We start from the raw sequence: 22,881 nt of genomic DNA on the forward strand, positions 1-22,881 counted from the left end.
AGCATCTCTCTCTGTTTCAGCCAGGTGTTTGAGGTAGCTGCATTTGCTAGCCCAGTGAAAGTGAAAAGAATATAACAAAATATAGCTAGCTTTCTCTCTCTCTCTCTCTCTCTCTCTTGCTTCCCCTTTTTTTTAAAGAAATTAATGAGTTCAAAACTGTTCAACTATTGTCTTTCTCTCTCTTTGAGTCCACTACTCACCACATTTGATGCATGGCAATTCAAGCTAGCTGGAGCTTATCCTTTCAGTATTAGATTGATTTTCTTATCCTTTGATTGGGTGGACAACATTTCAGTTCATGCTGCCAGAGCTCTGATACGTTAGAGGACGTCCTCCGGAAGTTATCATAACTACTGTGTAAGTATATGGAAGGGGGTGAGAACCATGAGCCTCCTAGGATTTATATTGAAGTCAATGTACCAAGAGGAGAATGGAAACTAGCTGTCCTCCGGCTACACCATTGTAGAGTGCTGTTGAGTGCTGTTGAGGGCTACTGTAGACCTTCATTGCAAAACAATTATTTGGTGACAATATATTTAGTATAGTTTTATCTAAAAAGGGTAACTTTTTTAACGTTTCACTGTTTTTATTTTTATGAAATTCTCTGAGAAGGATGGTCCTCCCCTTCCTCCTCTGAGGAATCTCCACTGGTTGGTTCCGTGTTTTCATATTTTATCCTGCTCATACAGTCGGTGCTAGACATGGTCCTGTCCTATGACAATGCATCCTACCGTGTGTGTGTATTTTTCTGTGTCTGCCAATGCGTGCAAATGTGTGTGTGTGTGCAAATGTGCATGTGTGCGCTAGACATTGTCCTGTGCTATGCCAATGCATTCTACTTCCTGGTTGCTTCCTTGACTCTGTGATGTCATCAGCCTGGGACGGCCTGGTGTGGACTGCTATAGCCAGCATGAAAGTGGAGCCGCTGTCCTCCAGCTACAGTTCCTCATCAACGAGGTAAGACTAAATCTATTCTATTCAAGATAAGATTCCCACCCTGATGCCTTCATATAACAATCTTCTCAGTCGTCTACAAGCATGTTTCCCATTTCCAGTCCTTGAGTATCCCCAACAGCACACGTTTTTGTTGTTACCCTTGACAAACTCACCTGATTCAACTCATTGAGGGCTTGATGATTAGTTGACACGTTGATTCAGGTGTGCTTGTCCGGGTCTACAACAAAAATGGGAAACACTGGTCAACAGGCCTCTTCTCCTTGCCTCTCATCTGAAAATATAGTATGGGTGAAGGCAATATGGCCAACAAACATGAAGTGCACCTCCAGTTCACCCAACTGAGAACACATCATCTGTAATAGAAGCTAAGAGTTCTACCATTCCTCTTCATACTTTGAATTTAGCTCTGTTCTAAATCTTGTTCTGGGCAGATACATTCACAGTTCACAGACTCCCTATTGATTTCAAACCTTGACTCGACACTCTTTTAGGATGGTTATGACTAATGGTAGCACTGTTATTTAGCAACTATGAGGGGTGTGGAGCGGGGGAGATGGATGGGTGGTGGGAAATGGGGGATATGGAGGGGTGTTTGGTGGGGGAAGATGGGGCTTTATGAGGGGTGGATGTCAAGTATTCTCCCGGCTAGCTAGAGCATTTTGAACTGTGGTGGCTCAGGGGTCTGAGCAGCAGTCTTCGACTACGAGCATCACGAGTTCGTCTCCCTTCACTCACTGTCACTTTCCGTAATACGCCCCCCTTAGTAATTGTGTGTGTATGTGGTGGTGGGGGGCGGGGGAGCACAGCTGCAGCAGTGTGTGATATTAGTTCTTCATGTGTGTGAGGGGGTGGCTAATTACTGTGACAAGAGGGAAGGAAGGGGGTCATTAATGTCCTTATCTTGTGTGTAGGGAGAGAGTGATATAGGAAAGAGAGGGGAGAGATACAGAGAGAGAAAGGAGAGAAAGACAGGGAGAGAGAGAGAGGAGAGATATTGATAGATGTTAGAGTTGGCTTTTTTAATGCCCATTCATGTGAAGCAAGAAGCATATTTTCCCTTCAGAATGTGGATAATATAATCACTGTGTGTAGTGTAGGGATGTGCATGGCCATTTGAATATTCAAATATCCGAACAGACATTGTTATTCAAATACTTGTGAATATTTGTTTTTGGGAGGAAAAAAATGTGAATTTTAGGCAGATTCTACCACTGAAATGTATTTTTCGAAATTATATTAAACTATCTTGTTGTTTATGTTGGCCAAACAAAGCATCAAAGAGGTTCAATGTGTAGCGAGTGGAGTGAAAGTTCACAAAAATATGGAATAAAAGGACCGAATTAAAAGTTAGTGAAATAAAAAGGATTAGGCTACATCGAGCAACCAACGGGTTAGACGACTAAACTCAACTCCACGATTTACGAGCTACAGTCCGCCCACACTAGTCGCCGCTTGAATAGTGAAATTATTTCAAACCCCCTTAGTTTAGTGTACTGGTGAAAACAAACGCAACTATCGAAAGCAGAGCAGAATGTTTTATTCAAAACCAATGTAAAAAAATTCTGATGTACTGTATACTCCACACTTCAAATCAATGTCTGATAATCACATTTCCTCGTATGCATATACTAGTTCCACACATGTAATACTGTGTACTGAACATTGACACAGACATGTACACAAATACAGTGCCTTTAGAAAGTATTCATACCCCTTGACTGGAGTTGCGTTACGGCCTGAATTCAAAATGGATTCTCTCACACAATACCCCATAATGACAAGTTGAAAACATAGAAATATCTAATTTAAATACAGAAATATCTCATTTACATAAGTATTCACACCCCTGGGTCAATACATGTTAGAATTGGCTTTGGCGCGATTACAGCTGTGAGTCTTTAAAAGCTTTGCACACCTGGATTGTACAAGGTTTTTTGAAACTCTTCAAGCTTTGTCAAGTTGGTTGATGATCATTGCTAGACAGCCATTTTAATGTCTTGCCATAGATTCTCAAGCCAATTTAAGTCAAAACTGTAACTAGGCCACTCAGGAACATTGAATGTTATCTTGGTACGCAACTCCAGTGTATATTTGGCCAGGTGTTTTAGGCTATTGTTCTGCTGAAATGTGAACTTGTCTCCCATAGTTTGTTGGAAAGCCTGTGCTGAGCTCTATTTCATTTATTTTCATCCCCCAAAATCTCCCTTGTCCTTGCCAATGACAAGCACACCCATAACATGATGCAGCCACCACCATGCTTGAAAATATTAAGAGTGGTACTCATTGATGTGCTGTTTGATTCGCCCCAAACATAACGCTTTGTATTCCGGACATAAAGTTAATTTCCTGCCACATTTTTTAAAAAGTATTTCTTAAGTGCCTTATTGCAAACAGGATGCATGTTTTGGAATATGTGTATTCTGTACATGCTTCCTTCGTTTCACTATGACATTTAGGTTAGTATTGTGGAGTAACTACAATGTTGTTGATCCATCCTCTGTTTTCTGCTATAATAGCCATTAAACTCTATCTGTATCTTTGTAGTTACTGGGTGTGTTGATACACCATCCAAAGTGTAATGCATAACTTCACCATGTTGAAACGGATTTTCAACGTGTGCCTTTTCCTCCCCAACTACCAATATATGCATTTCTTTGCGAAGCATTGGAAAACCTTCCTTGTCTTTGGGGTTGGACCTGTGTTTGAGATTCATTGCTCAACTGAAGGACCTTACAGATGTATGTGTAGGGTAAAGAGATGAGATCATGTTAAACACAATTACTGACTTGTTAAGCACATGTGTACTCCTGAACTTAAGGCTTGCCATAACAAAGGAGTTGAATACTTATTGACTCAAGACATTTCAGCTTTTCATTTTTTAAATACATTTGTAGACAGTTCTAAAAACACATTTACACTTTGACATTATGGGGTATTGTGTGTGGCCAGTGACACAAAATCAAAATGTGGAAAAAGTCAAGGGGTGTGAATATTTTCTGAAGGCACTGTACCTGTTGACACAGGCATGTACACAAATACAGGATATGGACATTTATTTTATCCGTCTCTCTCTCACACTCTCACACTGCGCTCTTGTGTGGCTCAGTTGGCAGAGCATGGCACTTGCGACGCCAGTATTGTGGGTTCGATTCCTGGGGCCAAGCATACTTCAAATAGAAGCACACGTAAGTTGCTTTGGATAAAAGCTTCTGCTAAATAGCTTATATTATTATATTCTACGCTCACAGGGAAAAACACTGGCCTCTCATATCCTCCAGTGACTCACAGCACTGATCTTGACACAGTTCTGATGGCTCTGATGCGGTGGTGTGTGGGTTGTCTAGTACGGAACACTGATGTTAGACACACATACAGCCCAGCTAGCAGCCCCTTGACATTCAACAGGCTGATTAGCTGTTGAGGCCCTGTAGGGCCACTCCTGACCTGCATGCCTCTGCCTCCCTCACACACCCAGTCAATAATAAGCCTCTGGCTAATGAGAGCCCAGCTACTTTACATTCAAATACAGCTCTCAGCAAACACAGACACTGGGTCAGGATACTTGGGGATGCTGTATTGTTGGTGTGATGGACCAACATGGATGTTGTTTTCACTCTTTATTAATATGTTATTGCCCTGATTTGTTGCATGCCAGAGCCCTGCTGTCATTCACCTCTGCTGTCATTCACCTCTACTGTCATTCAGCTTTGCATTGGGTCACCTCTCATAATTATAGCCTCAGTGTCCCTGTTCAGGTTTGATCCCAGCTGGACTTATTCACTCCAGAGGACAAAGGCTTGTTCTTTATGTCAGAGTGCGACTAAAGGCTAATTAGATTGTTTGTTTGCTAATGTGAATGATTTGTTCCATGAATTATACATCTGATTAGTAAATTGGCTCGGTGGATCAGAGCTCAGTTGGTAAAGCATAGCGGTTCCTACGCCAGGCTTTGATTCCCGAGATCACCCATATGTGAAGTGCATGACCGAAGTTGCTTTGGATAAAAGTGTTCTGCTAAATGGCATATATTATTAGAATGGTTCTTTTTAATATGGATAGTACTGTAAGAGAGAGGTTGTCAAGGCATCTGTAGAACAGACTGTTGGGTTTCAGGGGGAGCTGGAGCAGAGTAGAGTGGTCTAGAGGAGCCAAGTGAAGCAGAGCATCCAGGTAAACAGCCACCTGGGGAGATCAAGGATATTAACTTCTGACCAGGAAATAGTGACATTTTAGAGGAGCAGAACAGGCATTATATGGAGGAATGTGCAAACAGCTAATGGCAGACAGTTTTATGGCTTGGTTTTACCTGAACACATACAAATGCAGTCCTCTCTAACAATGTGGTATAAATAAATGAGGTGAGCGCTATTTATGACTTTACACAGTATCTCTGAACCTGTGGTTCATTAATCGCTGCTCTCCTCCCCTTTATCGCTCCCCACCCTCCTTGCAACTAACAGCATCCTCGTTTCGTTCCTGCGCTCTGTTGCATGTCTTTGAAGAAAGGCGACAGAGAGCATGTTTCTGTAAACACAATAAGCGCGCTGTCTCCCTTCTGTCTACTAGCCTGGGTGACGGGATCGTGATTGACAAGCGCACACAAAGGATTACCACCCTGCTAGACACAGAGGAAGTTTGAGAGCGAACATTTAAGGACAGAAAGAAAGAGAGAGAGGTGGATGTATGCATAGATTGCATTTGGATTACTTGGATTCGTTCTGACATTTCAAGATTACATATTTTTTATTTATACTTTTTTTATTATTTGTGTACTTGCTTGACATTTTACTGCATTGTTAGGAGCTAGTAACATAAGCATTTTTCTGCACCCGCTATAACATATGCTAAACTTTGATTTGGATTTGATTTGATTGTGAGAGAGAGTGAGAGAACGTGAGAGAGGCAGGGAAGCAAACAGAATGAAGGGCAATATCAGATCTCTTAATCTCCTGAAGGTGCTAGCTAATCATCGCTGTGTACTCCATCAGTCAAATTTCACATGGATTAGTTGAGCATATCCAAGTTAATGCTATTAGCCAGCCAACACAACCAGAGCTCACTGAAACAGGATAAGGGTTCACTGACACCAAAACAGACAGAGGGTGGAAAAACACAAGCAATTATATCGTTCATTATTTTCCAGGCTGCTTAATTATTTTGTGGAGATTAATTTATTGTGGTTTATACCAACCTCCTATCCTTCAAATGCTAATATGGTGTTATGAAGTAGCTGTCATGTTTTTAACTGAGATGGAGGAGGAACCGGGAAGATACACAGCAAAGGTTGAGCTCTCACATTTTAAAGGGATACTACGGGATTTTGGCAATGGGGCCCCTTTATCTACTTCTCCTGAGTCAGATGAACTCGTGGAGACCATTATGTCTCTGTGTCCAGAATGAAGGAAGTCAGAGGTAGTTTCCTGAGATGATACTAGTGTAATGACTGGAAGTCTATGGGTATCTATGAGATCTAAGATGGCATAGCAGTTCAGACGTCTTTTTGTCCTCGTCCTGTCGTGTCCCGTATATATATATATTTACATATTTTTTTTTCACATACATTTTTAATTTTCCATAAACTCATCTTCAGAACACTCTCCTGCAATCCGCTTCACCAATTTATATTTATATAAAAAGTATTATTTACCTCAGATCTGTAATCCTCCAAGAGGCTAGCCAGAAAACTAGCCAGAAGCTAGCCGGGAGCTAGCCAGAAGCTGGTCCAGAAGCTAATCAGAAGCTGGTTCAGAAGCTAGTTCAGAAGCTAGTTAGCTTCTTTACTGGCTAATCGTTAGTACTCAGCTAACCACGGTTTGTGGTCATCGGCTGTCCTTTGGTTCGAGAATCTATCGGCAGTTTTGTACGGCGCGGTGCAGCGCAGCGCGGCTCGGAACGGAACATACCGGACCAATTTTTCTCTCCATGTCCTTGGATTTCGGCCGCTGGCTCTGGACATTCATACCTGGATCTCACAGCTAGCTAGCTGCTATCCGTGTGACTATCGGCTTTCGTCGATTCCGGAGCTAACATCAATTTTTCCGGAGCTAGCCAGCTGAAGAGTTCCATCAATCACTCCTGGGCTGCAGTCACCTATCCGGACCCGTTTTGCTGCCTACGCGGAGCCCCACCGGGCCTTCACAGCTGGACTGCCGACGTTGTCTACCCGAGGGAGTTGTCCGGCTGGCTCCTCCGGCGCGACGTTGCCTGGGCGCCCATCTGCGGCCTGCTCGCCGTTGGCTGTCTTATCGGCTGCTATCTGAATAGACTATTGGACAATTTTATTTTATTTTTATTTATTTATTTATTTTTCTTCTTGGGCCTCTATAACTATATCTATTGTTTTTATTTTTGTTGTTGTTGTGTGATTTGGATTAATCCCCTCTACCACACGGAAACCCACTAATCTACTGACGGAACGCAAGAGGTGGCTAATAACAGACCTCCATCCTATGCTAGCTTGCTACCGATTTAGCTGTCTAAATCGCCGTGACCCCCAACCAACCTCTCCACTCACTGGACCCTTTTAAATCACTCGACTAAGCATGCCTCTCCTTAATGTCAATATGCCTTGTCCATTGCTGTTCTGGTTTGCTCTTAAATACAAGTAAAACTAAATGCATGCTCTTCAACCGATCGCTACCTGCACCTACCCGCCTGTCCAACATCACTACTCTGGACGGCTCTGACTTAGAACATGTGGACAACTACAAATACTTAGGTGTCTGGTTAGACTGTAAACTCTCCTTCCAGACCCATATCAAACATCTCCAATCCAAAGTTAAATCTATAATTGGCTTCCTATTTCGCAACAAAGCATCCTTCACTCATGCTGCCAAACATACCCTTGTAAAACTGACCATCCTACCAATCCTCGACTTTGGCGATGTCATTTACAAAATAGCCTCCAATACCCTACTCAACAAATTGGATGCAGTCTATCACAGTGCAATCCGTTTTGTCACCAAAGCCCCATATACTACCCACCATTGCGACCTGTACGCTCTCGTTGGCTGGCCCTCGCTTCATACTCGTCGCCAAACCCACTGGCTCCATGTCATCTACAAGACCCTGCTAGGTAAAGTCCCCCCTTATCTCAGCTCGCTGGTCACCATAGCATCTCCCACCTGTAGCACACGCTCCAGCAGGTATAGCTCTCTAGTCACCCCCAAAACCAATTCTTTCTTTGGCCGCCTCTCCTTCCAGTTCTCTGCTGCCAATGACTGGAACGAACTACAAAAATCTCTGAAACTGGAAACACTTATCTCCCTCACTGGCTTTAAGCACCAACTGTCAGAGCAGCTCACAGATTACTGCACCTGTACATAGCCCACCTATAATTTAGCCCAAACAACTACCTCTTTCCCTACTGTATTTAATTAATTTATTTATTTTGCTCTTTTGCACCCCATTATTTTTACTTTGCACTTTGCACATTCTTCCATTGCAAATCTACCATTCCAGTGTTTTACTTGCTATATTTTATTTACTTTGCCACCATGGCCTTTTTTTGCCTTTACCTCCCTTATCTCACCTCATTTGCTCACATCGTATTTAGACTGCTTTGCTTTATCTTGGCCAGGTCGCAATTGTAAATGAGAACTTGTTTTCAACTTGCCTACCTGGTTAAATAAAGGTGAAATAAATAAATAAAATAAAAAATCTGCAGCTTTCTAAGAGTATACTGCTTAGTTTGAAGAACACTTCCTTTCACTTAGCTCCAAAATGTTCAAATCATTAGTATTCCAAACCAGAGCACCTCAAACTAGCGCCTCAGCTAATTGGGTAGAACATGGTGTACCTGACATTGAAAACAGAATACATGCATATAGAAGATATGCGCGCGCACACACACACACACACACACACACACACACACACACACACACACACACACACACACACACACACACACACACACACACACACACACACACACACACGCACACACACACACACAGTCCCAGAATACAACTGAAGACATTCATGAAAAGATGTTTACCCAGATGGGAATCTCAGTGGATTAGTGCCTGTATGCATGTTCCATGGGGATATGATGTTCTATGAGATGTGGAGTAATTTCCTCCCATGATTGAGCCCTTAATCTGGGGCTAATCCCCCCGTGCTTCCCCTGGGTCCCATCCTCCCCGCAGCCTTCCCACAGCACCAGTTACTGCACCGTACTGGGAATTCATGTAATCACTCACTCATAATCCCCCTTCACACAGAGAGGAAAGAAATTAAATATATTTCATAATCTCGGAAACTCAGAACTAAAATCTTGCATAATTGCGTCAGATGCTAAGCAAAATTCTGAGGGGAGATGTTAAGAGAAAGATACTAACATGACTTGCGAAGTCTCCACCCCCTGAACGTAAACGGAATTCGACAGATGTGGGCACCTGTGAGATCGTGCTTTGTCCAAATGATCATTGACGGAAAACCAGCATACCGGAACAAAGTTCCTCATTAGTCGTCACAGATCCACAGTCTGTTGACAGACTTTACTACCATTTATGTTGCGTGCGTCTGTCAACAAGAGATGACGTATTTCATAAAAATGACACTATACATCCTGTTGGACAGCCTCCTGGAACGCTGTAGTTCATTGACTCTCTTTACAAGATGTTTCTCAGACATTAAATGCATCTTTTTTTTATTTTTTAAATATCCACCATACTCAGGTGATCGTTTACTACAGAGTATGCTAATGCTAGTTCAGACACATACATCCACAGGGTTATAGGAACAAGTCTGATTCAACACCTCATTCAACATCCCCTCAGTGAAAAATGACAGCGAGTAAGGGAGAGACCCCTCTCCTCTCAGTTCTCATTTTCTGCATCCCAAATGGCAGCCCATGGGCCCCAGTCAAAGGTAATGCACTACATGGGAAATAGGGTGCTATTTGGGACCAAGTCATTGTGTCCTGTTCACTCACTCTCACAGGTTTGAACTATGGCCCCAATATCTGTGTGTGTGTGTGTGTGTGTGTGTGTGTGTGTGTGTGTGTGTGTGTGTGTGTGTGTGTGTGTGTCTGTGTGTGTGTGTGTGTGCGCTGCCTGTGTGCGATTTTTGGTTTCGTCCTGTGTGTGTGTACACGTAGTAGACACACAACTAATGATTCTCTGTGTCATAGGCCTACATTTCCAAATAATAAATGTCAGCCTCTGTGTCTGGGGACCTCATTTCTCACCTGTATGTTTCTGCACAAGCAGCTCCTGTCTCCAGAGACTTATACAGATGCATTCTGATGGTGTCTACTCGCTGTACTTGGGCATGACCGCTGATTAGGCTTACTGTTGTCATGACGTTGGCCTGGGGGTAGGTTTATGACAGTCATAAATACCTCTTCCCTCTTCCCCCCTTTTTCCTCTCTCTACCCTACTGATGTTACATTTGCAAACACCTTGGTTAACATAAAGATTCTGGGAACATCAGAAAGTGGGGGGAAATGAACTATATTCTGTTAACCCGACCAATTGAACATGCAGTGGTACTTAATGAATATGATGTCAGTTCGATTGTCATCTGAGACATTCTCATCAATGATAAGATAACATAAATCTACAGTGGAAAGTCTACACATCAGAGTTATCGGATTCACATGGAATTGTTGGTCAATTTAAATGTTTGAATATGGAATTATTCGTGATGGGATGAAATGTGATTTTAGCTTCTAAAATGTGACATTTGGGTTTTCATAAGGTCTCAAGGTCATAAGGTTTCATTGAGCTCTGCTCAATCAGTGGCCCACCCCTGTGAAAGGACTTTTCAAACACGCCCTCCTCTCCCTTCCTATATAAAGCTTTGATGACAATATAACTTCCTGTTCCGAGGATGTGAGGACGACGGTCCGATGTCAGAATGGTTCAGATAATAACTACAAAACGAAGCCAACATCAGCGTGAGCTTTGGTTGCGACTGGTATGAACTTCGAACTCTTATTCACTACAGAAGTGATACCTCCTAGCCATTGAGTTAGCAACAGCAGCTGCAAACGCAGGTTAGGAAGGAACAGACAGAGCATCCCGTCTACCACACAACGACGTTACTACAACGTATCCAATTTACCAGCAGAGACATTCTTCAAAGGACTCGGTTGGGCAACACGGCCTTCCATCTACCACCAACCTACTGAAGCACAGCTCAGAGTAAATATTTATTGCATTTTCTTTTTCCAAATGGCCGGTAATTTAGAATGCATAAGATACTGTATTTACGATAGCACAGCTTCTCCCTGTGTCCCTCAGTCTTCCCGCTCTTTCACTCAAACCCAGCCCCTTTTCTTTTGTGTAACCAGCTGTCATATCTGTTCCGCCTGCTAGGGAAGTTTCCCTTTATGATGTAATTAGTAATCAAGTTATGATTAATTATGTGTATGTGTAATTCTGTGTGATTAGTTAGGTATTTAGCAAATAAATTATTAAACCCAATTTTGTATTGCTGATTCAACTTGTTAGCCAGGGTTCGTGCAGATGAGATGAGACTGAATTAAGGTGAGGATTAATATTGACTGCTATTGATGTAAAATATTACTAGGTCTTTATTAAGAGTTTACTCGGAAGATAACAGCTCTATTAATATTATTTCGTGGTGCCCCGACTCTCTAGTTAATTACATTTACATGATTAGCTCAATCAGGTAATATTAATTACGGAGAAATTATTTTAGAGAATAGCATGTCATATCACTTAATCCGGCATAGCCAAAGACACGACACTGTCAACACATGCATTCACACATACAGACACATACACTTTAGACTGGATATTTACACCCACACATATACAGGACCTGCCAAAATAAAGGAACACTTGGGTAAATGAGGGATTCAAATTGAAATTGAAAGCAGGTGCTTCCACACACCTGCGGTTCCTGAGTTATTAAGCAATTAACATCTCATCATGCTTCGGGTCATGTATTAAAATGCACAGTTGCCCATTTTTTTGGCTACCATGGCTAGAAGAAGAGATCTCTCTTTCTCCACTTCCCTCACGTGAATTTCCCACATGTTTTTGGAACACATGAGGATTTTCACGTGATCACATAACTTTCACATGTGGAGTCACATTTTCGAGACTTCACAGGTGATGCCCTGCAAGCAAAAATGAGTTGTTATGATACAGTTGAAGTCAGAAGTTTACATACACTTAGGTTGGAGTCATTAAAACTAGTTTTTCAGCCACTATAGTTTTGGCAAGTCGACTAGGACATCTACTTTGTGCATGACACAAGTCATTTTTCCAACAATTGTTTACAGACAGGTTATTTCACTTAAAATTCACTGTATCACAATTCCAGTGGGTCAGAAGTTTACATACACTAAGGTGACTGTGCCTTTAAACACCTTGGAAAATTCCAGAAAATGATGTCATGGCTTTAGAAGCATCTGATAGGCTAATTGACATCATTTGAGTCAATTGGAGGTGGACCTGTGGATGTATTTCAAGGCCATCCTTCAAACTCAATGCCTCTTTGCTTGACATAATTTGAAAATCAAAAGAAATCAGCCAAGACCTCAGAAAAAAATTAAAGACCTCCACTAGTCTGGTTCATTCTTGGGAGCAATTTCCATACGCCTGAAGGTACCACGTTCATCTGTACAAACAATAGTATGCAAGTATAAACACCATGGGACCACTCAGCCATCATACCGCTCAGGAAGGAGACGCGTTCTGCCTCCTAGAGATGAACATACTTTGGTGCGAAAAGTGCAAATCAATCCCAGAACAACAGCAAAGGACCTTGTGAAGATGCTGGAGGAAACAGGTACAAAAGTATCTATATCCACAGTAAAACTAGTCATATCTCGATTTAACATGAAAGGCCGCTCAGCAAGGAAGAAGCCACTGCTCCAAAACCGTCATAAAAAAAGCCAGACTACGGTTTGCAACTGCACATGGGGACAAAGATCATACTTTTTGGAGAAATGTCCTCTGGTCTGATGAAACAGAAATATATATATGAAATGTAAAAATATAACTGATAATCGTTATGTTTGGAGGACAAAGGGGGAGGCTTCCAAGCCGAAGAACACCTTCCCAACCGTGAAGCACGGGGGTGGCAGCATCATGTTGTTGGGGTGCTTTGCTGCAGGAGGGACTGGTGCATTTCACAAAATAGATGGCATCAATAGGCAAGGAAAATTATGTGGATATATTGAAGCAACATCTCAAGACATCAGTCAGGAAGTTAAAGCTTGGTCGCAAATGAGTCTTCCAAATGGACAATGACCCCAAGCATACTTCCAAAGTTGTGGCAAAATGGCTTATGGACAACAAAGTCAAGGTATTGGAATGGCCATCACATAGTCCTGACCTCAATCCCATAGAAAATGTGTGGGCAGAACTGAAAAAGTGAGTGAGAGCAAGGAGGCCTACAAACCTGACTCAGTTACACCAGCTCTGTCAGGAGGAATGGGCCAAAATTCCCCCAACTTATTGTGGGAAGCTTGTGGAAGGCTACCTGAAACATTTGACCCAAGTTAAACCATTTAAAGGCAATGCTACCAAATACTAATTTGGTGTATGTAAACTTCTGACCCACTGGGAATGTGATGACATTTCACCTTCTTAAAATAAGTGGTGATATTAACTGACCTAAGACAGGGAATTTTTAAAGTTTAAATGTATTTGGCTATGGTGTATGTAAACTTCCGATTTCAACTGTACGTACACATCGCATTTATTTTCTACTTATATTTGACACTTTAACATTGTGTATGCGTATTTATTATTACTTGTATTACTTGTAAACAAGGCTGGATGGGATTTCACTTAATGCTGCTCCATAAAGCCAAAGGCAATTTCCACTTCAGGTAAATAAAATAAAATAGAATTGTGTTTGTCACATGCTTAGTAAATAAACAGGTGTAGACTAACAGTGAAATACAATGCAGAGGAGAAAATATTGACAAAATTATAACACAAGGAATAAATACACAGTGAGTAACGATAACATGGCTATTCACATGGGGTACCAGTACCGAGTCGATGTGCAGAAGTACGAGGTAATTGAGGTTGGTATGTACATATGGGTAAGGGTAAAGTGACTAATGTGGTGGTTTATGTCTTTGTTATCAAATGAAGAGAGAGAACGTATCACACAAGTCAGAGTTATGCTTAAACTAAATCTTTAGTGACTCGGGGGTATTCTAGTTTAATATTTCTGTGTTCTAGTTTATATTTTCTATGTTGGTGTTTTGTATGATTCCCAATTAGAGGCAGCTGGTAATCGTTGTCTCTAAATCTGTTGTGAGGTTGAGTCCTATGTACAGCAGCATACTGTTCCTTTAACATTAACACCTGAATCAATCTATAAACATACAGTAACTACACTGATCAAAAATATAAACGCCACATGCAACAATTTCAAAGATTTTACTGACTTATTGTTCATAAGGAAATCAGTCAACTGAAACAAATTCAAAAGGTCCTAATCTATGGATTTCACATGACTGTGAATAGAGACATGCATTATTAGGGGCCGGGATTAGGTGACCAGTCAGTATATGGTGTGACCACCGTTTGCCTCATACAACCCAACACATCTCCTTCACATAGAGTTGTTCAGGCTGATTGTGGCCTGTGGAATGTTGTCCCACTCCTTTAATGGCTCCACAAAGTTGCAGGATATTGGTGGGAACTGAAACAAGCTGTCATACACGTTAATCCAGAGCATCCCAAACATGCTCAATGGGCGACATGTCTGGTGAGTATGCAGGACATGGAAGAATTGGGACATTTTCAGCCTCCAGGAATTGGTTACAGATCCTTGCGACATGGGGCCATGCATTATCATGCTGAAACATAAGGTGATGGCTGTGGATGAATGGCACGACATTGGGCCTTAGGATCTTGTCAATGTCTCTCTGTGCATTCAAATTGCCATAGATAAATTGCAATTGTGTTTGTTGTCCGTAGCTTATGCCTGTCCATACTGTACCATAACTCAACAGTCAATGTGGGTCACTCTGTTCACAAAGTTGACATTAACAAACCACTCGCCCACACAACACCATCTACCTTGTACAGTACAGTTGAAACTGGAATTCATCCACGAAGAGCACACTTCTCCAGCATGCCTGTGGCCATCGAAGGTGAGCATTTTCCAACTGAAGATGGTTAGGCCGTCAAACTGCAGTCAAGTCAAGACCCTGGTGACGACGACGAGCACGCAGATGAGCTTCCCTAAGACGGTTCTGCCAGTTTGTGCAGAAATTCTTTGGTTGTGCAAACCCACAGTTTCATCAGCTGTCCGAGTGGCTGGTCTCAGACGATCTTGCAGGTGAAGAAGCCAGATGTGGAGGTCCTGGGCTGGTGTGGTTATACATGGTCTGCGGTTGTGTATACCAACACTTTACATGTTGCGTTTAATATATTTGTTAAGTATACTTGTAGATGTACCATATTTTGACTGTAACTAGACATAAATATTCCGGGGACCATGACTCTTTAAATGTTATTAATGTCAATTATGTCTTTAAAAGGAAAATATTCAAAATGAAAGTTGACACCTGGGTTTTCTCATGTGCTCAAATGTTGTCACGTGTAGTTTCATGGTATCACATGTTGAAATTTAGCGTCCCATCTTGTCACATTTATTGCACATTCATTTCACATAAAATCATATTCTGATACATATGTTGTCAGTCGTGTAGTTTTGTGTTATCACGTGTTGTTTCACATGTTGCTTAACAAGTTGCCACGTTTTCACATGAACTTCACTTTAAATCACACAAGATCACATGAGATCGCACAAGATCACATGAGATCACACAAGATCACATGAGATCACACAAGATCACATGAGATCACACAAGATCACATGAGATCACACAAGATCACATGTTTACATTGGAAATTCATGTGGTTTTTCCATAAGTGTTCAGTCTTCCTCCCACCTTTTGAAACTGATTTGCAGTTATTATAAGTACCATTCCTTGGCAGGAGTATGCAGTAGCTCAGGGGCATGTATTGATCGTAGTTTGTTAGACAGTTCGAGAGTCAGAGTTCATTATGAGTAGCATTAGTCCACGGTTTACATAGCAGTGATCAGCATAGTAAGGATGGAGTCAGTGTACCAGGGTTGGGGTCAAATTGAAGGCAGTTCATTCAGGAAGTGATTTGTATTTCAAATTCAGGAATTGAAAAATGTTTTTGAAATAAATACTGTCTACTTTTCAGTTTATTGAGAAGTCATAAAAAAAATGTAATTAATTTTTTTCCATAATTTAGTTATTATTCCTGTTTACTTCCTGAATTGACTGCCTTCAATTCGAATTGACCCCAATCAAGTGTACTGACTGGCTGTGTTCTGTTTGTTTGTCTCGCCTTCAGGGGGCGCTGGTTACGGCATGTGCAGACGACACGCTACACCTGTGGAACCTTCGCCAGAGACGCCCAGCCATCCTGCACTCGCTTAAATTCAATAGGGAGAGGTAAGTACTCTACGTGCGGTAACACACACACACACACACACACACACACACACACACACACACACACACACACACACACACACACACACACACACACACACACACGACCTTGCATAAAGGCATGCATCTTTTCGGTTTGACATTTCGTGGCTCGATGAGATGGATTCTACTTCAAGGCCAGAGTATGCCCAAATATATTCAAGTTAGACAGAATAAATCTACATGTCCCAAGGTTCACTGTCAAAGTTCTCAAACTATACTCAGAGTTCAGCAAAAGCATTCACCACAATGCTGAATGTCACAAACATCAACATTTCCTCATCTTTCAAAACGCTCTGGGTGAGCATTCACACATTTTCTGCATGACCCTGTCTGGCCTGAATATGACAGATGTATTGTGTAGGTGTATGCTGTGCAGAATGTGGGAGCATGGTGGAGTTTGTGCTGTCTGGCTGAAAGGGTTCATTCATCCTCCCTTAAGCCTTCCAGGCAATAGAGGTGGCTGGGGCATAGGGAAGAATCAGTCATAGATACTGTAGTGAATGGCGGAAGTGAGTAACACCCTAGCAGGGATTAAAACCTGGTTCGTCTCACCCCAATATTACCCTAGCCATAACAGGCTTATGAAGGGGTAATTCAGGAAAAATATTGGTGTGAAAGACTATATTCTGTCCTGAAATCTGATATTTTGTAGTTTTGTAAATTGTGTAAAGTTTTATGGCCTCTCCATCTATTTTTCTTTCTCTTTCAACAGTAAATTGTATGCAGACACCGATAAAATATGGGAGCAAAGTTTGAAAAGATCCTAAATGATCAAAACAGTGTTATTAACTGACCAATCTCATGACTCTCTTGTCCTGTGGGGCAATCTTTGGGTGCTAGGAAACAGAAAAAAGCTAATTCAAACACTTTGTACATATTGTTTGAGTGCTTGAAGAAGAGAGAGGGAAAGAGATGCTTTGGAAGGATCTGTTTTTCTGTGTTGTGAAGGTCTTCCTGCGTGAATATTTGAAAAAGAGAGAAACAGAGAGATCCCTTGGGAAGATATTTTGAAGGTCTTTCCCATTTCGACTCATGAATATTTCTTTTTCTGTGACAATGAAAAATGTCCTAACCTTTGAAGCCCCATCTAAGAAGAAGGTATGAATGATAGTGTTGTAAAGCTTTCATTATATGAGTATTCTGCAAGTGTTCCCTTACAAAAAAAAACACACTCACAGCAGGATTTGAGTCCCTGGCGGCATAGTGTGTTACTGATGGTAGGCTTTGTTACTTTGGTCCCAGCTCTCTGCAGGTCATTCACTAGGTCCCGCCGTGTGGTTCTGGGATTTTTGCTCACCGTTCTTGTGATCATTTTGGCCCCACGGGGTGAGATCTTGCGTGGAGCCCCAGATCGAGGGAGATTATCAGTGGTCTTGTATGTCTTCCATTTCCTAATAATTGCTCCCACAGTTGATTTCTTCAAACCAAGCTGCTTACCTATTGCAGATTCAGTCTTCCCATCCTGGTGCAGGTCTACAATTTTGTTTCTGGTGTCCAGCTCTTGTTGACAGCTCTTTGGTCTTGGCCATAGTGGAGTTTGGAGCGTGACTGTTTGAGGTTGTGGACAGGTGTCTTTTATACTGATAACAAGTTCAAACAGGTGCCATTAATACAGGTAACGAGTGGAGGACAGAGGAGCCTCTTAAAGAAGAAGTTACAGGTTTGTGAGAGACAGAAATCTTGCTTGTTTGGAGCTGACCAAATACTTATTTTCCATCATAATTTGCAAATAAATTCATAAAAAATCCTATAATGTGATTTTCTGGATTTTTTTTCTTCTCATTTTGTCTGTCATAGTTGAAGTGTACCTATGATGAAAATTACAGGCCTCTCTCATCTTTTTAAGTGGGAGAACTTGCACAATTGGTGGCTGACTAAATACTCTTTTGCCCCACTGTATGTTGGTCAGTGACCATTGGAAGAAGTACAGTGAAAAGAACAGTGAAGTTAACGCTCTGTCTCCTTATTTATCTTCTTTTTTTTTTATTTTTTAAATATAGAGCTATTTTAGGCATTGAACACATAACTACTCTTCTACATTAGAATGAGATTGAGTGTCTGGAAATAACTGCGCTGTTAGAGTTAATCAGTTATTAACTCGTTAGATTTTTGGAATTTTAGTGCACAATTTTTTCATGGTATTGTCTGAAAATGTTCAGAATACACTGAAACAAAATTGAAAATACATCATCTATACAGTTAAAAACAACAATGCGATGTCAAGACAAGTTGATCAATTTACCTGATTTTGCTCAGCGTTACTTCAGACAAAATCTAAACTGCAATATTCTTGTAATTATTTATGTGTAAAGAAATCTTAGATTTCAGCTCAGTTTGAGCAAATTCTGAATTTACGATTAATCGTGATCCAATGACATGGTGACATTTTATGTTGATTTCACGTTGAATTCACATTAGTTGGCAACTCAACCAAATGTAAATCAAAACTAGACGTTGAACTGACGTCTGTGCCCAGTGGGTAGCTACTTATATTCCTTCAAGGTTACCCTCGGTATGAAAGCAGATAATAAGATAAGAGGTATGTCATTCAACCCCTCTCCCTTACCGAGAATAGTTTATGTCAGTTTTCAATTAACAGGTCAAGGGAACTGCCACATTGAAGGTGGTATAAAAGCTCAATTTACACACAAGGTTAATTGTTGATAACGCACAATGTTCACAGGAGTTATGGCTGTGTTTGAACAGCAGTAAGTTATATATGAAAGAGAAATACACTTCAGGAAGGCAGGGACTTGAATCGAGTCACAACCAGCCGCTCACCACCGCCACATCTCAACACACAGGACCAATAAACCTTGAGAAACAACAGACAACACTTCTAGATTCCACTGAAAAATCCACCAGAAATCTCTCTGCAATGTTAATCTAGGTAACAGTATCTTTAAATCATAAAGCTACTTTGTGCACAGTCTTTAAAATGCCAACGGTTTAGGGGTACGAGTGTTATGGCCTCCTTAATGGCCACTAAAATACTACATTTAATCCCTTTTAGACCGTGACAGAGAAACTTCCTATGAGTCATGGTATGTCTCAAGGGTCCAATGTTGAACATTTAGACCAAGAGTCAGACCCGAGAGGCTCCTGAACACTTCAACACCCGTAATCCACCTGGTCTATACTGGGTGGCCATGTTTCTCTCAAATCTACCAGTAAACTCCAAACACTACAGACCCCAGAACGGTCATGAAAAAATGCTGGCTTTGTCGTAGCCATTTTGCGTCCAACCCAATATCTCAGTTATGGTCTTACTTAGTGGCATTCCAGCTGAATGTTTTTGTGTAGTGTTTGTCAGCCCTGTCCGAGGGTCCCTTTGTGTGTGAGTGATGTTTAACACTCACTGATACCCCATGTGTAGGATTAAAGGGATGGAAAACCCTCTGGCAGACAACTCTTTCTTTCTCTCTATTTCTGTCTCCCTCCATTCCCATATCACAGAGAGCCAGACAGGCCTAAACCTTTGCCTAGTAATTGCCATTAAAGTCGTTTAAACCTGAGGAATTGAATTACCTTTCCTGGTGATAACTGCAGTCCGTGTGACGAGGGGGAATTGCAGAGCAGGGGGGAAGGAAGGTGTTTTTAATAGATTTCCACTAGCCACCCAGGTGGGAAGTGCATGGGTTGCAGAATTGAAAATGTCCGGGCATGATCATTCCCATCACCCTCATATAGTACATTTTCTGTGATGGCACTGATTATTTCTGGTATGACGCCAGTGTGTGTTTTGGCCAGGGAATTTTCACATCATGCAGATGCTCTTCAGTTGTTTGTGTTGATTTCAGTAACAACATCTAATCAAATCAAAGCGTATTGGTTGTGTACATAGATTGGAATAACAGATGTTAGTGCAGGTGCAGAAAACTGCTTATGTTTCTAGCTCCAACAAGGCAGTAATATCTAGCGATGCAATAAACAACAAAAAACGACAAAAAAAAAACAACAAAAACAAACAAGAGATTAAGAAATATCAGAACCAGCAATATCAGAGTCTGGAATGTGTATTTACATATACACGGAGTGTACGAAACATTAGGAACACCTTCAGAAAATCCTCAATTTGTTGGGGCATGGACTCTACAAGGTGTCGAAAGCATTCCACAGGGATGCTGGCCCATGTTGACTCCAGTGCTTCCCACAGTTGTGTCAAGTTGGCTGGTAGTGGATCTCTACTCTGAATAGCTCATTCCAACTAATCCCACAGATGCTCAATTGGATGGAGATCTGGTGACTGGGCAGGCCACTGCAGTAAGTTGAATTCACTGTCATGTTTGTGGAACCATTCCAATCCTAGCCTTGTGGCATGGAGCATTGTCCCATTAGTTTGTAGCCCAAACGGTTTGAACGTTACCAAAACAGAAGATGGCACATTACCGGTACGGACTTCAGATGAGTCTCCTGATACTTGTGGGGGTCGTATAGAAAAAGGGAGATGCGGAAGTGCGACACTGGCGGATGCGTTGGATTGATCCTACGTGTTTTGGTCATAGTTTCATATGACCAGGAAAACCTTCTGGACATCAAAACAGCGATTACTAACCTTGATTTGGATGAAGATTACTAACCTTGATCAACTGAAGAACTGTAATATGTTTCACCGAGTCGTGGCTGAACAAGGACATAGAAAATAAAAACTAAACTGTGGGGTGTTGAGCATGCAGAGATCGACATAGAGACAGGGAGGCTTTAGTCCGCAAATACAAATTTACTAAAACAGAAAATAAATATATCAAAGAAATATCTTAAGTTTTGCTTGGTCTTCATTCTCTTGGTGTGCCATCGTGCCTCTTTTATTTAACCTCCACGGCTGGTTGGCACTTTCCTCTAATTACCTCCACTTAGCTGTCCGTGTCGGGGTGCCCAGCTCTCGTATTCCCAGCAGAGGGAGCCAACGTCGCATCACGTACCTCCCCTCTATTACCATCCCCCAGGGTAGACTTCCTGGGATACCACAGTGTGTACGATCCCTGATTTAAGGAAGTCTTGAGGTTCTTCCCGCCTGAGCTAGAATCCCTCATGAAACTATAGACCACAGTATTTACCAAGAATGATTTAATCTATATTTTTCAAAGCCGTCTATTTACCACCACAAACTGATGCTGACACTAAGACCGCACTCAACCAGCCATATAAGGCCATAAGCAAACAAGAAAATGCTCACATAGATGTGGCGCTCCTATTAGCCGGCGAAAAAACTTTACACACACAGATGCATGCAAAGCTCTCCCTCGCCCTCCATTTGGAAAACCTGACCATAACTACATCCTCTTAATTCCTGCTTACAAGCAAAAGCTAAAATAGGAAGTGCCAGTGATGTGCTCAATAGGGAAGTTGTCCAATGAGGCGGACGCTAAGCCACAAGACAGTTTCGCCAACACAGATTGGAATATGTTCTGGGATTCATCCGATGGCATTGAGGAGTTTACCACATCAGTCACCGGCTTCATTAATAAGTGCATCGATAACGTACTCCCCACAGTGATCGTACGTTCATGTCCTAACCAGAAGCAATGTATTACAGGCAACAGCCGCACTGAGCTAAAGGCTACAGCTGCCGCTTTCAAGGAGCGGGACACAATAGGGACGCTTATAAGAAATCCCTTTAGCTCTCCAACGAACCATCAAACAGGTGAAGCATCAATACAGGATTGAGATCGAATCCTACGACACTGGCTCTGAGGCTCTGCAAACTATCATGGATTACAAAGGGAAACCCAGCCACGAGCTGTCCAGTGATGCCTCCCAGATAAGCTAAAGGCCTTCTACACTCGCTTCGAGGCAAAAAACACAGAACCACGCATGAGAGCACCAGCTGTTCCGGACAATTGTGTGATCACACACTCCGTAGTTGATGTGAGTACGACTTTTAAAAAGACGGATTAGCAGGATGTGTACTCAGAGCATGTGCTTACCAGCTAGCAAGTGTCCTCACTAACATCTCCCTGACCCAGTCTGTAAAACCCACGTTTCAAGCAGACCACCATACATAGCCGCTAAAAGAAGGAGAGGGTTACATACTGCTATATTGGTCTCCTAATACAGAAAGAGTGAAGGCCCAGTGCACTACTTATTATTAATTTTGTATTATTTATTTATTTCTGATTTTCAGGGGGTGCTGCAGCATCCTCATGCTGCCCGAGAATGCCAATGTAACGTGTCTAAATTACTTTCTCCACGTGACACTCAGCTCTGTAGCCATAAAATGCTTTGAAAGGCTGGTCATGGCTCACATCAAAAGCAACATCCCAGACACCCTGGGCCTAATCCAATTAGCATACCGCCCCCAACAGATCCACAGATGTTGCGATCTCTATTGCATTCCACACGACCCTCTCCCTTCTGGACTAAAGGAACACCTATGTGAGGATGCTGTTCAAATCAAATCAAATGTTATTTTATTTGTCACATGCTGTGACCTCTGTGTCCAC

At 41.8% G+C, this 22,881-nt stretch overlaps 1 protein-coding gene across 1 annotated transcript in view; it reads left to right on the forward strand.

Moving 5' to 3' along the window:
* The window catches only part of LOC139380471 (syntaxin binding protein 5L), a 230,080-nt gene that overhangs the window by 99,402 nt on the left and 107,797 nt on the right, over positions 1-22,881 (forward strand). Inside the window, exons 3-4 of the mRNA XM_071123162.1 lie at positions 876-957; positions 16,296-16,396. Coding sequence (XP_070979263.1) covers positions 876-957; positions 16,296-16,396 — 183 coding nt within the window. The remainder of the gene's footprint in view (positions 1-875; positions 958-16,295; positions 16,397-22,881) is intronic.

The sequence above is a fragment of the Oncorhynchus clarkii genome, chromosome 22 (assembly GCF_045791955.1).
Source record: "Oncorhynchus clarkii lewisi isolate Uvic-CL-2024 chromosome 22, UVic_Ocla_1.0, whole genome shotgun sequence".
Lineage (NCBI taxonomy): Eukaryota > Metazoa > Chordata > Actinopteri > Salmoniformes > Salmonidae > Oncorhynchus > Oncorhynchus clarkii.